At 61.6% G+C, this 13,321-nt stretch overlaps 3 protein-coding genes across 5 annotated transcripts; 1 reads left to right on the top strand and 2 right to left on the bottom strand.

Moving 5' to 3' along the window:
- Positions 1 to 3: 3 nt before the first annotated feature.
- LOC131673134 (uncharacterized) lies at positions 4 to 2,648 on the bottom strand. Its single transcript, XM_058950874.1, has 3 exons — positions 2,357 to 2,648; positions 1,978 to 2,290; positions 4 to 1,901 (listed from the first exon to the last, which is right to left on the bottom strand). The coding sequence occupies exons 1-3, from the start codon at positions 2,435 to 2,437 to the stop codon at positions 652 to 654; spliced, it is 1,644 nt and encodes a 547-aa protein (XP_058806857.1). The 5' UTR covers positions 2,438 to 2,648; the 3' UTR covers positions 4 to 651.
- Positions 2,649 to 4,098: 1,450 nt separating this feature from the next.
- LOC131673165 (probable cytochrome P450 301a1, mitochondrial) lies at positions 4,099 to 7,989 on the top strand. Of its 2 annotated transcripts, none has more exons than XM_058950933.1 (10): positions 4,099 to 4,483; positions 5,613 to 6,114; positions 6,183 to 6,299; positions 6,368 to 6,444; positions 6,538 to 6,739; positions 6,809 to 6,983; positions 7,053 to 7,222; positions 7,288 to 7,366; positions 7,437 to 7,640; positions 7,716 to 7,989. In XM_058950933.1, exons 2-10 carry the CDS (start codon positions 5,669 to 5,671, stop codon positions 7,854 to 7,856), a joined length of 1,611 nt encoding a protein of 536 aa, XP_058806916.1. In that variant the 5' UTR covers positions 4,099 to 4,483; positions 5,613 to 5,668; the 3' UTR covers positions 7,857 to 7,989. The 2 variants fall into 2 exon arrangements, with proteins under 2 accessions (XP_058806916.1, XP_058806915.1); XM_058950932.1 differs by having other exon boundaries at positions 4,102 to 4,483; positions 5,656 to 6,114.
- LOC131673164 (probable cytochrome P450 49a1) lies at positions 7,857 to 13,230 on the bottom strand. Of its 2 annotated transcripts, none has more exons than XM_058950930.1 (12): positions 13,076 to 13,230; positions 12,068 to 12,213; positions 11,544 to 11,705; positions 10,597 to 10,846; positions 10,263 to 10,379; positions 10,125 to 10,201; positions 9,861 to 10,081; positions 9,616 to 9,790; positions 9,384 to 9,550; positions 9,237 to 9,315; positions 8,954 to 9,160; positions 7,857 to 8,187 (listed from the first exon to the last, which is right to left on the bottom strand). In XM_058950930.1, exons 2-12 carry the CDS (start codon positions 12,096 to 12,098, stop codon positions 7,988 to 7,990), a joined length of 1,686 nt encoding a protein of 561 aa, XP_058806913.1. In that variant the 5' UTR covers positions 12,099 to 12,213; positions 13,076 to 13,230; the 3' UTR covers positions 7,857 to 7,987. The 2 variants fall into 2 exon arrangements, with proteins under 2 accessions (XP_058806913.1, XP_058806914.1); XM_058950931.1 differs by having other exon boundaries at positions 7,944 to 8,187; positions 9,861 to 10,059.
- Positions 13,231 to 13,321: the final 91 nt, after the last annotated feature.

Genomic DNA, 13,321 nt, shown 5'->3' with positions numbered 1-13,321 from the left:
GACTTGAAACGTACTTTTATTTTCGTACAAGTGTATACACGCGTACCCACACCTATACAATACATGTCATATACACACGCATATACACATATATATAAACTACATATCACTGAGCTATGTAACACATCAAATCAAATCCATATAAAATTACATTTCTATATTCCCGTGCACGGACGTCCCCGGCATGACAATAAGTGGGACTACACGGCCGTTTGGCATGAGTTGCACGTCGCGCTCCTTACGCACGCGCCCGCAGACATAGACACGCGGGGGAGCATCGCTTTATTAGGTGAGAGAGGCTCGGGCGCTCTCGGACGACGTCACTGCGCGGTGCACGGCGCCGTCGTCGTCGTCGCCGCATCGATTCGCGCAAAGACTGGCCGCCTTGCGCGAACGTGCAGGCCAATGGCGCGTCGTCGCCTATTTTCAGGCTTGAAGCGCGACGTTCGCGATAAAATTCACTCGGGCACGGGTTCGGTCTTTGGTGTGGTAAAAACGTTAAAAGCCGATTAGCGGTTGCTAAAAGGTACTTTGAAAGAACAATTCTCGAGCGGCGCTGTGTCGCGATCAGAGGTAAAGGCGCCGCTGGTAAAAGACAGAACAACAATGAGACACCAGGTCGAGTGTGCCGCCGCAGTCGCGGGAGCAACTCTAGACTCTGACGAAGCCGGTGGGCATGCGAGGTCGCAGGGGCTTGAGCAGGCCCTCGAACAACAAGAGGCCGGGCGAGGGCACGGGCGAGGGCTCGCAGGAAACCGGTGTCCTGGTGGTGTTCGAGCGGTCGGAGTAGCAGCCCGAGTCGACCACCGCGGTCTCGTCGATGCGGAACAGTCGGCGCTTGCTGTCGCCGCGGCGCCGCGGGCCCGGGCCCTCGGCGCGCGCGCGCTCCTGCACCATCATGATGGGGCTGAGGCCCGGCGAGCAGCGGCCGCTGGCGCACTGGAAGCCCGCGTCCGTCGGCTGGCGCGAGGCCTCGGACAGCCGCGAGCTCGTGCGCATCAGGTGCACGCGCGCCGGTATCCAGTAGACCTCGTCCTCCTCCTCGGCCGGCTGCGGCTTCTGGGCCGGCTGGGGCTCCGCGGTCGGCGGCGTGTCGCCGTCCTCGCGCTCGCGGTCGTCGGTGCTGCTGGCCCGGTCGTCGTCGCTGCCGCCGCCCCCGCTGTCGCCGCGCTCGCCGCTGCCCTCGTCGTCGCTCTTGAGCGAGATGCTGGTGGAGCGCGCCAGCTCCGAGTCCTCGTCGTCGCTGCGCTCGCGCTCGCTGCGCTCGAGCGCGCGCACCAAGTCGCGCACGAAGCGCCGGCCGGGCTCGCTCAGCTCCGCGTCTGGCCGGCCGGGCCGGCTGCTGGCCAGGCTCTCGGTCACGCTGCGGTCCAGCACCTCCGCGATCTCGCGGATGAAGCTGCTTCCGCGCCTGGGCGCGCTCGCGCTCTGCACCGAGCGCTCCAGCTCCTCCGTCGACTTCCTCTCCGAGTCGAGGGAGCGCGCGTCCGGCGACGGCGCGTTCTGGCTGGCGAGCGTCTCCAGCGGCTGCACCTCGGCCAGCCGCGGGCCCGCGAAGCTGGTGCCCGGCTGGGCGTGGACGGCCTTCTGCTCGCGCGCCGCCCGTCCGACCTCGGCGTTTCTCGTCGTCGCGTGATCCGCGCGCGGCAGCACGATGTTGATGTTGTGCACCTTGCGCGACAGCTTCGTCCGCGGGAAGGTGTGGCTGCCGCTGAGCGGGGCTCGCCTCCGCGGGTGACGCCGACACTCGTTGTCGTTGTCGGACGAGCTCGGCGTGACCGTGACCGGCGCCCGCTCCGCCACGGTCCTCCTCCGGTCGGCTCGCCGGCCGACGACGCGGCTACCAGAGTGGAGCGAACTTCGCGGGATCTGCGCCGACTCTACCGGTTCGGCCGCTTCACCTGCACAGTGAACAGATACAGCAGCAAGCACGTGCGAGCGCCGCATTTCATCGGAGATCGGCGCCGCTCTACCCACCGTTCGGCTGCTGTGACTTCCCGCCATCGGCCGCGTCAGCAGTGACGGTGGCCGCATCGGCAGCGACGGTGGCCGCGTCGGCAGCGACGGCAGCGACGGTAGCTGCGTCGGCGGCAGCGGCTGCGTTGGCGGCGGTGGCCGTGGCAGCCTTACCCTTCATCGTCTTCCAGCGGGACGGTCGGCATTCGAAGGGCGTCCGGTTCTTCAGGAACCTAATGTCGGGCTTGAAGAATTCGCGATACCACCACGGCAGGTGCATCATCTCGAGGCAGCGCTTCACGCGCATCTCCGCCGTTTCGGTCGGTCGTTTGCGCTGCAATCGGCAAGCGCGCGGTCAGTTCGCTGCATCGCGCGGGATCTACGGCAGGGGAGTACTGACCTCTTCCTCGGGCTGGTCGCTGCGCGCGTTGCTCCCCTCGGACCGAGGCCCGCTCGCCGGCACATCGTCGAGCCCGGCCATCGGGCTGTTGTCCTGTTCGCGTTGGAAGTCGCGATCGAGAGAAGGCCAGACAGAGTTGGGGCTTCGTGGGGGTTGCGACGCGTCAAGGCAGCTGACTGAGCTGAGCCGCGTTTCGCTGATATACCTGGGCCTCGTGGGAGGGCGGGTCGAAATTTGGGGATTCACCGACCGCGGCGGGACGCTCGTACCCACTGGACAAATTATGTGGGGACAATCGGCGACGAGCCACTCTCCCCCTCATCCTCTCGTTGTCGCGCTGTTTATGCCCCCCCCCCCCCCCCCCCCGAGCGCGGGCTCTGTTGTTGTTTTCCTCGCGACGAGTGCAGCCTCGGAGCTCTCCGTAAAGTCGGCGCTGCGCGCGGTCATTGCGCGCTCGGCACATTCATTTTCTCTGACGAGAGAGAGAGAGAGAGAGAGAGAGAGAGAGAGAGAGCGAACGGGGACAATTCACACGGCGTGCGATAGTCGACCTTAATGGCGCGTCTTTAGCCTCTCCGCGCTCGTAATTACTTGCTCGTTATTCTCTCGTTTGAACGCACGTTATTCTTCGACCTCTCGGTCGGTTTCTCTCTCTCTCTCTCTCTCTCTCTCTTGGCCGATTACGTTGTCTCTGCGTGTCCGAGAGCGTCGATTCGCATTTGGCGCGGAATCATTAGAGACGACGCACGGCAACTTGGACGTAAACAATTGCAAAGTAGTCGAACGGCGGACGGAGCATGGCTTTGGCAAGGAGAAAACGACCGAGGCGTGTCCGATAAGCGCGCTAAGCGAGTCGTTTGCAGTGAAAATGTAAATCGTCGTTCTCTCTCTTTTTAAAGCCTACGAGTTGGAAAGCGACGCGCAGAAGAGACGACAACGGATGACGAGCTCGGAATTTAGGATTGAACGCTTATGCTCGCGACGTTGCTTGCGAATCTGTCGATCGTAAACTACGGGGCTACTAGTCGTAAAGACGCTGGTTTTTTCCAGCTGATCGGGCCAAGAGTACAGAAAGATGAGAGAGCCCACAGGCGTCGAGAGGCAATAAATATAGTGAAGCTGGGCGGCACGCGAAGGTCAGCCGCGGGGCGCACGGGCCCGGCACAAACTGCGGTAAGACTGACAAATCCGCGAGTTTTCTCTTTGCAAGCCCTTTGCAGCAGCACGACGCCCGTCGTCGAATAGTAATCCTTAAAGAGTCCTCTCTCTCTCTCTCTCTCTCTCTCTCTCTCTCTCTCTCTCTCTCTCTCTCTCTCTCTCTCTCTCTCTCTCTCTTTCACTCTGGTAGTGTTTGCGTAGAGAGAGAGAGAGTCGGAGACTGTCGAGCTGTTGGATCTTCGTTTGCTCTGCGTTTGAGTATTGGTTCCGAGCACCGCGGGGCGCGACGCCTCTGCCTGTAGTTTTTTTTTTTTTTTTTTTTTTTGACTGCCGGACGTCGCGCGCGCGAGTACGCCTTCGCTTGACCATTCTCCGTCGTCGGAAAGCCACTTTCGTCCCGACGAAAGCTGGTTGCGTATTGCGACGCAATCGGACGAATCAGGCGCGGAGCATCGGTCGATCGAGAGTGGACGGACGGGCGCCCGTTACAATCGAACGGGACCAAAAAACAAAAAAAGGATGCGAACTCGTGTTTTCGCTCTCTCTCTCTCTCGCGCGCGCAACAAAGTAAAGGATAAAAGAAGGGCAAGAACAATTGCGAAGGAACGAGAAAGAAGAGACTGGCGTGGTGCACGGAGGAACCAGCGTGTTCGCTTGGCTCCCGTTCGTCTTCTCTCTTTCACCTCGGTGTCTGGACGGACATGTACGCGCACGCACGCGCGCGCGCTCACGGGTGGGGATCGCGCTCGCGCGGCCGCTCCGCGTTACGATGCGCGCCACGCGAGCACGCGACGCACGGCGCGCGATCAGATATTCCTTGGCTCGGCGCGCGAGCGTGTATCGGGATCGCGCGTGCGTCCTCAGTGCGACCACGACCGCGTCGCCGCGGGGATGAAAATTATCCGGGGCCAGCCGTCGCGCACGCACCTGTGAGGCCGTCCGGCGCGATCGCAAACCCAGCTTCGTGAGGTGAGTCTCCGCTCCGGAGCCGCGATTTCCCGTAACGCGGCCGCGCGCGACGAGCGCGCGAGCGCGCGAATTGCCGCGCTCGCGATATCGCGGTTTCTGGGTCTCGCGCGACTTTCGGATGCAGCGGAGCCGAGCGCGGCTCTGCTCGCAAGGCCGATCGGCTGCGTTGCGCTCGCTGCCCGAATTCTCGGCCGTAGCTCGTCGTCGCGTCCCAACTTGATTCGTATACGCGCCAAAGGCGATCGCGCGGGCCCCGCCCGTCCGCCGCCGAAATTAGGACAGCGTGACGTGGACCGATTTTTTTCTCTTTCTCGCTCTCCTCGTCTTCCTACCGTCGAAAGCCGTGAATCGAACGCTCGGCTTTTTTATGCGCGCCGGGCACACAACGTCAATTAAGCCGCGCGGTACTTTCTCCGCGCTCGTCGGCCCGGAATCGGACCGTGCGCGCGGCCTTGATGCCCTGCGCCGTCCTCGACCGCAACCGCGCCGGGCGGCGATCAGTTGCGCCGCGATCGCTGTAGCTCTCGCGGTAGCCGTAATTGAACGATCGAATCGTCACCGCGCCGCTTGATAACCGATCCGTCAAACGCGCGTTGGAACCGACGCCGTTGATTTTTCACGCGTTCGTGAAAACCCGTCTCCTCCCCACCCTCGCGCTTTTTATTCTTTTTCACCGCGTCCTTGAGCTTTTACTTTCATTGTGTCTCTCGCGCGAGATTTCAGCTCCGTAGAGTGCGAAGCGGCGTGTGCGCGGAGAGATCGTATTTTTTTTATTGGGGCCACGCTACGTAGTCTCGGCAGTCGCGCGAGCGGCCAAGCGATTTTTTACATCGGGTTCGGTCGATCCGATAGCGCGCGCGGCGTCATTGTCGAGGGAATCGTCAATTGACGCGTGGACTCCTGAGAGGAAGTCGACGGATATGGGAACGGTTGCGCGACTAACGACGACAGCCGATCGCGCGCGCGCGCATTCGGGATGACCGTGGAGCTGCGAGCATCGGAATGCGAATCGTCGAGCCGATCGCGAAGAAGGAAAAGCGGTGACGCGAGCCCGCGCGGCAATTGCGTACCGGCGCGCAAATACAAGAAAGAGAGGAGAGAGAGTCGGGAATCGGTTGCGCTGCATCAGGCGACTCGCGGTCCGCGCGAGGATCACCGAGACGCACTTGCAGGCTCGCAGCGGCGATGAGGCGCGCAATGAGGATCGCGGCTGCGCTGGCGAGGAGCCGCGCGAGCAGCCGTGGCACGTCGACGGCGGCGACGGCGGCGGCGACGACGCCGACGACGGAGCAGCTGCAGCACGACCCGCGCCCGTACGAGGAGATCCCGGGGCCGAAGCCGCTACCGATCCTGGGCAACACCTGGCGCCTGTTCCCCGTGATCGGCCAGTACACCATCTCGGACGTGGCGCGCATCTCGCAGCTCTTCCACCGACACTACGGCCGGATCACGCGGCTCACGGGCCTCATCGGCCGGCCCGACTTGCTGTTCGTCTTCGACGCCGACGAGATCGAGCGCGTGTACCGCCAGGAGGGCCCCACGCCCTTCCGCCCGTCCATGCCCTGCCTGGTCAAGTACAAGGCCGAGGTGCGCAGGGCCTTCTTCGGCGAGCTGCCCGGCGTCGTGGGCGTGTGAGTATGCAGCCGCGAGCGCGAGCGAAGACGTCGTCGCCCGCGTTGACGCGCTTGTGCGCCCGCAGGCACGGCGAGCAGTGGCGCGAGTTCCGCACGCGGGTGCAGAAGCCGGTGCTCCAGCCGCAGACCGTGAGGAAGTACATCGGGCCCATCGAGGCCGTCACCGACGACTTCATACGCAGGTGAGCCGTCGCCGCGGCTGTGGCCGGGGTACACCGGGCTGGTCGCTAACGCGCCTTCGACTTCGCAGGATCGAGCAGATCAAGGACGACAGCGGCGAGGTGCCGGGCGACTTCGACAACGAGATCCACAAGTGGGCTCTGGAATGTAATGGTCGCTGCGTGGCTGGCGCGCCGTCGCGGTGAGCGTCGCTCGCTCGCTCGCCCGCTCGACCGACCGGCCCGGCTCCGTGTGTTGCAGGCATCGGCCGCGTGGCCCTGGACGCGAGGCTGGGCTGCCTGGGCGGCGAGCTGGCGCCGGACTCGCAGCCGCAGAAGATCATCGACGCGGCCAAGTACGCGCTGCGCAACGTGGCCGTGCTGGAGCTCAAGGCGCCCTTCTGGAGGTACATCCCCACGCCGTTGTGGACCCACTACGTGCGCAACATGGACTTCTTCGTGCAGTAAGTGTTGCCGGGGCGCGGCCGCGAACGCGAGCGCACTCGACCGACCGACGACGTTCCTGCGCGCAGGGTCTGCATGAAGCACATCGACGCCGCGATGGACCGGCTGAGGGAGAAACGCCGCAGCGGAGTCGAGGTGCCCGAGTCCGAGCTGTCGCTCGTCGAGCGCATCCTGGCCAAGGAGACCGACCCGAAGATGGCCTACATCCTCGCTCTGGATCTCATACTCGTCGGCATCGACACGGTAAGCCCGCGCCCCGGCGCCCCCGCGCTCACCCGCGACCCAGCTGAAGCCCCGCTTGCCGCGTCGCAGATATCGATGGCCGTGTGCTCGATACTGTACCAGCTGGCCACGAGGCCCGAGGAGCAGGACAAGATTCACCGCGAGCTGATGCGCGTCGCCCCGGACTTGGATCGGCCCCTCACCACCGGCCACTTGGATCGGGCCCACTACACCAAGGCCTTCATCAAGGAGGTGTTCAGGTAGGGCGCGCGATCGGTCGCGACCGCGCCGACGGCTCGTCTGACCCTTGGGGCACTGTTGGCAGGATGTACTCGACGGTGATCGGCAACGGTAGGACGCTGCAGCACGACATGGTCCTGTGTGGCTACCACGTGCCCAAAGGGGTGAGTCGCGCGATTCGATTGCCCGTGACGCTGTTCTCTCTCGCTCTGCCTCCCCCTTGCGCGCGCGCAGGTGCAGGTCGTCTTCCCCACCCTGGTGACCGGCTGCATGGAGGAGTTCGTGGAGGACGCCAAGACCTTCAAGCCGTCGCGCTGGCTCAAGGAGTCCACCGGCCAGAAGCTGCACCCGTTCGCCTCGCTGCCCTACGGCTACGGGGCGCGCATGTGCCTCGGGCGTCGATTCGCCGACCTCGAGATGCAGGTGCTCCTCGCTAAGGTGAGTGAGGCGGCGCCTCGGCCACGCCACGCGGCACTAATCGCTCTCTGCGCTCCTCTGCCCGCGTCGTCGCAGCTGCTCCGCCGCTACAAGATCGAGTACAAGCACGAGCCGCTCAAGTACAAGGTGACCTTCATGTACGCGCCCGACGGACAGCTCAGGTTCAACATGCTCGACAGGACCCGCAGCGCGGCCACTCCTTGCTCGACCGAATAGGGGAGAGAAGCCAGCCCAGCCCATTGCACAGTGCAGCCAACGTGGAATCTTACGCTTTTAATGGATTTTATTGTCCTCTCGCTCGAGCGCGTTTGCCGAACGCGTTGCTGTGTACATATCGACTTCTGTCTCTATTCATGTAATAGCGTGTGTGTAGTAAGAGCAAATAAATGAAGCCTCGAGAGCGGGAGACGTCCGCACAGGCCTCGCTTCTCGAAGCCGTTCACATCCGCACGAATTTCAATTTCAGTGGTCCCCTCGGCGTGTACATCGGCTCGATGTGGTACTCCAGCTTCTCGTGGTGGTACTCCACTCGGTACTTCCGGAAGATCTGCAAATAGACCGATCAGTCGTCGGGGAAGAGAGCGAGTTTGCGTCTTTTCACTTGTACTATGCCCGAGCTTTTTCTCACGCTGCTCGCAAACGTCGCGGACGAAAGCGAAAGAAAGAAGCGCTCGCGCGTGGTGTGCGTGCATCGGCGGTCGTTTAATATTCGTCGCGCGCGCGTCGAGCGACAAGCTTGCGGCGAGCGTTTGACGGAGCGCGGCGCGGCTATTTGCGAATTCTCGAGACGCGCGTACTTTTCCGCCGTCTCACTTCGCAACGAAGGCTCGGCAAATCAAATTTTACGAGCGGTGTAATTGACGGCGATAAAGCGGGGAAAAAAACGATGAGCCTTGCCAAGGCCGAGCGGCTCGTCCTCTCGTTGTCGGCGTTGCACGGGCCGGGCGAGAGCGTACGTCGGTAGCATCGACTAGGCGCCTCTGTCAATGAGAGCGGCGTCGATGAACCTATTTGGGTTGGGCAAACACAGCCCGACAGGCGAGAATCGCGCTCGAGAGCTCCCGAGTCGCTCTGGACGCACCTTCGGCGGATGACGGCGACAACGGCGACGACGATGACGACGATGCAACGCGGATAATCATGTAAAATGCCGTGAAATTAGCACCAAACGCGCTTTCTCTCCGCGGTCGCGTCCGTCGATGACGCGACACATTTCTCTCTCTCTCTGTCTGCCAGCCCGTCCGTCTCAGTCAGAGGCGATCGCCCGCGTAATGACTCAGCCGCCTGTGCGACGATCTCTCGCGCTGGCCTACCTTGCTGAGGACGACGAGGATCTCGAGCTCGGCGAACCTGCGTCCGAGGCACATGCGCCGTCCGTAGCCGAAGGGCAGCGAGGCGAAGGCGTGCCGCGGCGCCTCGGGGCCGCCGCCGCCCAGCCAGCGCTCGGGCAGAAAGCTGGCGCTGCGTCGGAAGTAGCGCTCGCTGTTGCTGATGACGTAGTGCTGGAACACCACGTGCACCTGTCGACGACCAGGGCAGGGGTAGGGGCCGTGAGTACGCGAGATCGCCGGGTCCGCGCCCCGTCCGTACACTTACGCCTTTGGGCACGAGGTAGCCGCCGATCACCGTGTCGGTCTGCATGCAGCGCCCGTTGCCGATCACCACCGGGTACATCCTGCCGACAGACACGGGCGCGCGCTCAGTCTCGCGGACGCTCGGCTCTCCGTAGCTCGCCCCACGTACCTCTGCGTCTCCCTCACGCAGGCCTTCAGATACTTGAGCTGGTCGATGTGCGCCGACTCGATCCTCCCGTCCGGCGGCAACACCCTGCGCACCTCCTCGCGCAGCGCTCGCTGCTTGTCGGGATTCTGGGCCAACTGGTACAGCACGGACGCGACCGAGTTGGACGTCTGCAAGGAAGGCAGTGAAACTCGCCGTCGCGCGCCGCGTCGGCGAGCTCGGGCGCGGGACGAACCGTGTCGATGCCGACGAGGAACAGGTCGAAGGCGAGCACCGTGGCGAGCTGCGGGCTGCCCTCGATCTGCAGCACGCGCTCCAGCAGCGACAGCTCGTGCGGCGGGGCCCCGCTGGTGGCCGCCACGGCCTGCCGCGACCTCTCGAGCGCCTGCCGCGCGTACTTGGACGTGGTGCTGCGTGGAACCGAGAGAGCGCGTTCGAGCGAGCTGCGTCGAGGCCGCCGCGGTGACCATGCCTACCTACCTGAGGATGGTGTCGAGGGCGCCGATGTAGGCCCGCCAGGCGGGCGTCGGGAACAGCTTCCAGAAGGGGATCTTGAGCTCGAGCGGGCCGACGTGCTTGAAGAAGCTCAGCACCGCGTCGATCAGCCGCTGCGTCTCCTCGGGCGCGCGCTCCTCGTCCAGGCAGCCCAGTCGCACGTCCAGCGCCACGCTCGCGATGGCTGCCGGTTCGCGAGCACTCGGCTTTATTGCCGCGTCAGCCGGGGCGGGGCCGCGGAGTACTCACCCTCGAGCGACCACTTGTGTATCTCGTGGAGGAAGTCACCGGGCACCTCGTCCGCCTCGTCCTTGATCCTCTCGATCCTGCGGCGGAAAGCGCCGACTGGGCCCCGCGACTCAACGCGACGCGCGTGTGCATACGTACCTGTCGAGGAACGCCTGGCTGGCCTGCTCGATGCTGCCGATGTACATGCGCGCGGTGCGCGGCTGCAGCATCACCTGCTGCACCTTGCTCCGGAAGTTGTACCAGCCCTCGCCGTGCCTGTCGACAGGTGGTCGGCCGATAGTCTCGCGCTCCCGTCTAGCTGCACGCTCGCTCGGCCGTCGACTCGCGCCGCGAAGACCGCCGCCGCCGCGTCGAGCTGCGCGCTTCCGAGACAGCGCGATCGCTTCGGCGGCCTGCACTCCGCGACTACGGTCTTCCGATCAACGTATACGTCAGAGCGAGCGAGCAGCGAGCTACAGCGGCATTGTCTTACACGGCGATGACGCCGGGATTGCTGTCGCTGAACACGTGCTTGCGCAGCGTGTGCTTGTAGTAGTCGAGGGAGGGCATCTTGGGTCGGTGCGGCATCTTCTCCTCCTGGCGGAAGATCCGCTCGATCTCGTCGGCGTCGTACACGAAGACCATGTCGGGCCGGTTGAGCAGGCCCTCGATCTTCACCACGTCGCCGTACCGCTCGTGCAGCCGCTTCGACACCTTGTCCACCTCGCAGATCTTGAAGTCACCTGCGCGCGGCGATTATAGCGCTGGCCGGTCGCTTCCGAACGATCGGCGCAGACGAGCCGCGGCGAGTCGGAACGGAGGCCGCGATGCCGCAGCGGTTGCGCGATCGGCGCGATCGGCGCGACCGTCGGCGTGCACGCGCGAGAGCGTCACTCCGCCGCAAAACGAAGCGAAAGTCCGGCGTAGCGTTGCGCAAAGCCGCGCCTCGCTAGCCGATAACAAAGCCGCCTAACGCGCCCATTAGCCGGCTCGGGCTCGCGCTTTACAACCCAACCCGCGGCGCCGTAACCTCCGGCGCTAAACGGCCCCGTGACGGCCAGGCGATTTTCCACGCTCCCCTTTGGACGCAGCTCGCGGAGAATGCGCGCTTCTCGTCGGGCGCTTGCAACAGCACGGCGCGTTCGCTGAAGGACGATCGTTTGTCTCTCGCGTCGAGCGGACGTCACAATGGCAGTGGCCACCGCGCATCCTCGGTTCCGCGAACGCTCAGCGGTGACGGCCGAGTGATATCATGCACGCGGCAGCCACGGTGGCGCGCCCTGCCCAGTCGTCGTCGGCAATCGCTGTGCCTCGATTGCGCAAGACGCCACGAGGGACACGAGAGAGGAGCAGCGAGCGGATCGCCGGGAAAAGCATCGGGAGGCGATCGCGTGTCGCGCTCGCGGCCAGTTCCGTCGCCTCGCGTAACGAGCTGCTCACCTATGAACGGAATGAACCTCCAGGTGTTGCCCAAAAGTGGGATGGGCCGTGGCCCCGGGATGTCGGCGTAGGGTCTGACCGCCGCTCGGCCGAACTCCGCGCTGGCGATGCTCTCCATGCCGCGGCTGCCTCTCGGCGAGCACGTGGCCGCGCTCAGCCGAACTGTTGACCGATTAACACACGCTCATCGCGGGCCGATCCAGCGGCCTTGCCTGTCTGCTCTTCCGCGCGCCAGGCAGGCCCATTCAGCGCCGATTAGCGCGCACTCGACAAAGGAATTCGCCGAGTTGCGCAACCGCGCGCCCGCCGACGATTCTCGGCGGGCGAAAGAACGGGAACATTAGCAGGGATTACGCGCGAGCTCGGACTCGCGGGCTTCCGCGCTCGAGCTAAAAGAAAATCGTTGCGCGAGCGTGCGATAACAGCCGCGCGCCACAGGAATTGAAGGAAAAAGGAGAGAGACAGAGAGAGAAAGGAGAGTGAAAAGCGGCGGATCGGCGTAACGAGAGTTGCATGTGCGTTACCCAGTTGCTGTCCGAATGAACTACTCGCCATTACGCTCGCTGCATCAACCGTTTGCGCAACGCGCCGCCCTTTCTTCCTGCGCGCTTTCTCCTCCGCGGGGTTGCGCCTGGCCTATTCCGTGCGCTCCATTATGCAACGCGGATACCTGCAATTCAAGATCGATCAGCTGCTCCACCCTGCGATTCGTCCGTTCCGACTTGGGCGTCGGGCGTATCGATGTCTTTTGCATTTCTATTTTTTTGTCTTTTATCAACGTGATTATTAAACCGGTAGTTTTCGATCGTGTTTTTCTTCATCCTACCTTCGAGTTCTTCTGCGTATCGATTTTTAATCGAATGGAAACGTTGCTCGTTGTTTTAACAATGAAAACCACTCGACGCCCATTTTGCAACATTCTTATGCATCTCTCAACATTTTTTTATGAGACTCACACTCGATTTTGGAAAGATTTACTAAAAACCATCTACGCTCTATTCTTCATTTATTATAAAATTTTAATACCTCCTGGCACGGATATTTGCATAATAAATTGTCAGACTTCACCGTGCACGAGCCAAAAATTCTTGGAAACTTAAATGCACGAATGACGAATAATGGTCTACCCTGACAAAATATTGACTGAGAATTCAGTCGTATCCGCGAAAAGAACAGTGCAAATACAACAAGCACTCGTTCGCGTAAAAAGACTTTTACCCGACAATTTTTCCGTTTATAAAAATTTTTGTTTCAAGCGTACTTTGAAATCACTGGTATTTAAAAAAATTTTGAATCTAGCTCTGGTAATTTATAAAATGAGAAATTAACCTTTTTCAAATTATATCGATAGAAAAAACCTCGCATATTTTTTAATTCCTTCGTGAACAACGATAAAACAACAAAAATATCAATTACGATCAGTGCATGGAACCGTTCACAAGACACTACATAAAATATTAATGGGCGACAAAAATTAATAAATTTTTCAATCAAGCTTTGATAATAAGTATACATAACTAAAGGAACGTTACCTGTTTGCTGATTTTTTGAACTTTTGCAACTAATTGGAATTGTAAAGTCACGGCACTGAAAAGTGAAAATAAAAACGAAAGAAATAGAAAAATGTCACTAGTACGGTAGCTTTGTACGCGTTGTACGAAACAAAAGTGAACAAGAAAACCGAGCGTAGCTGCTCGCGTAATATTCAAAACCAGCGCGATTAGTTGATAATATACCTCTGAGGTTGGCTTGTGTCGGAGACGGCGAGCGACGGGGGC

The sequence above is a fragment of the Phymastichus coffea genome, unplaced genomic scaffold, assembly GCF_024137745.1.
Source record: "Phymastichus coffea isolate CEN01 unplaced genomic scaffold, Cenicafe_Pcof_1.1 PCOF00169, whole genome shotgun sequence".
Lineage (NCBI taxonomy): Eukaryota > Metazoa > Arthropoda > Insecta > Hymenoptera > Eulophidae > Phymastichus > Phymastichus coffea.
Note: the sequence above shows the minus strand (reverse complement) of the source record. Positions and strands in the feature narration are given on the sequence as shown.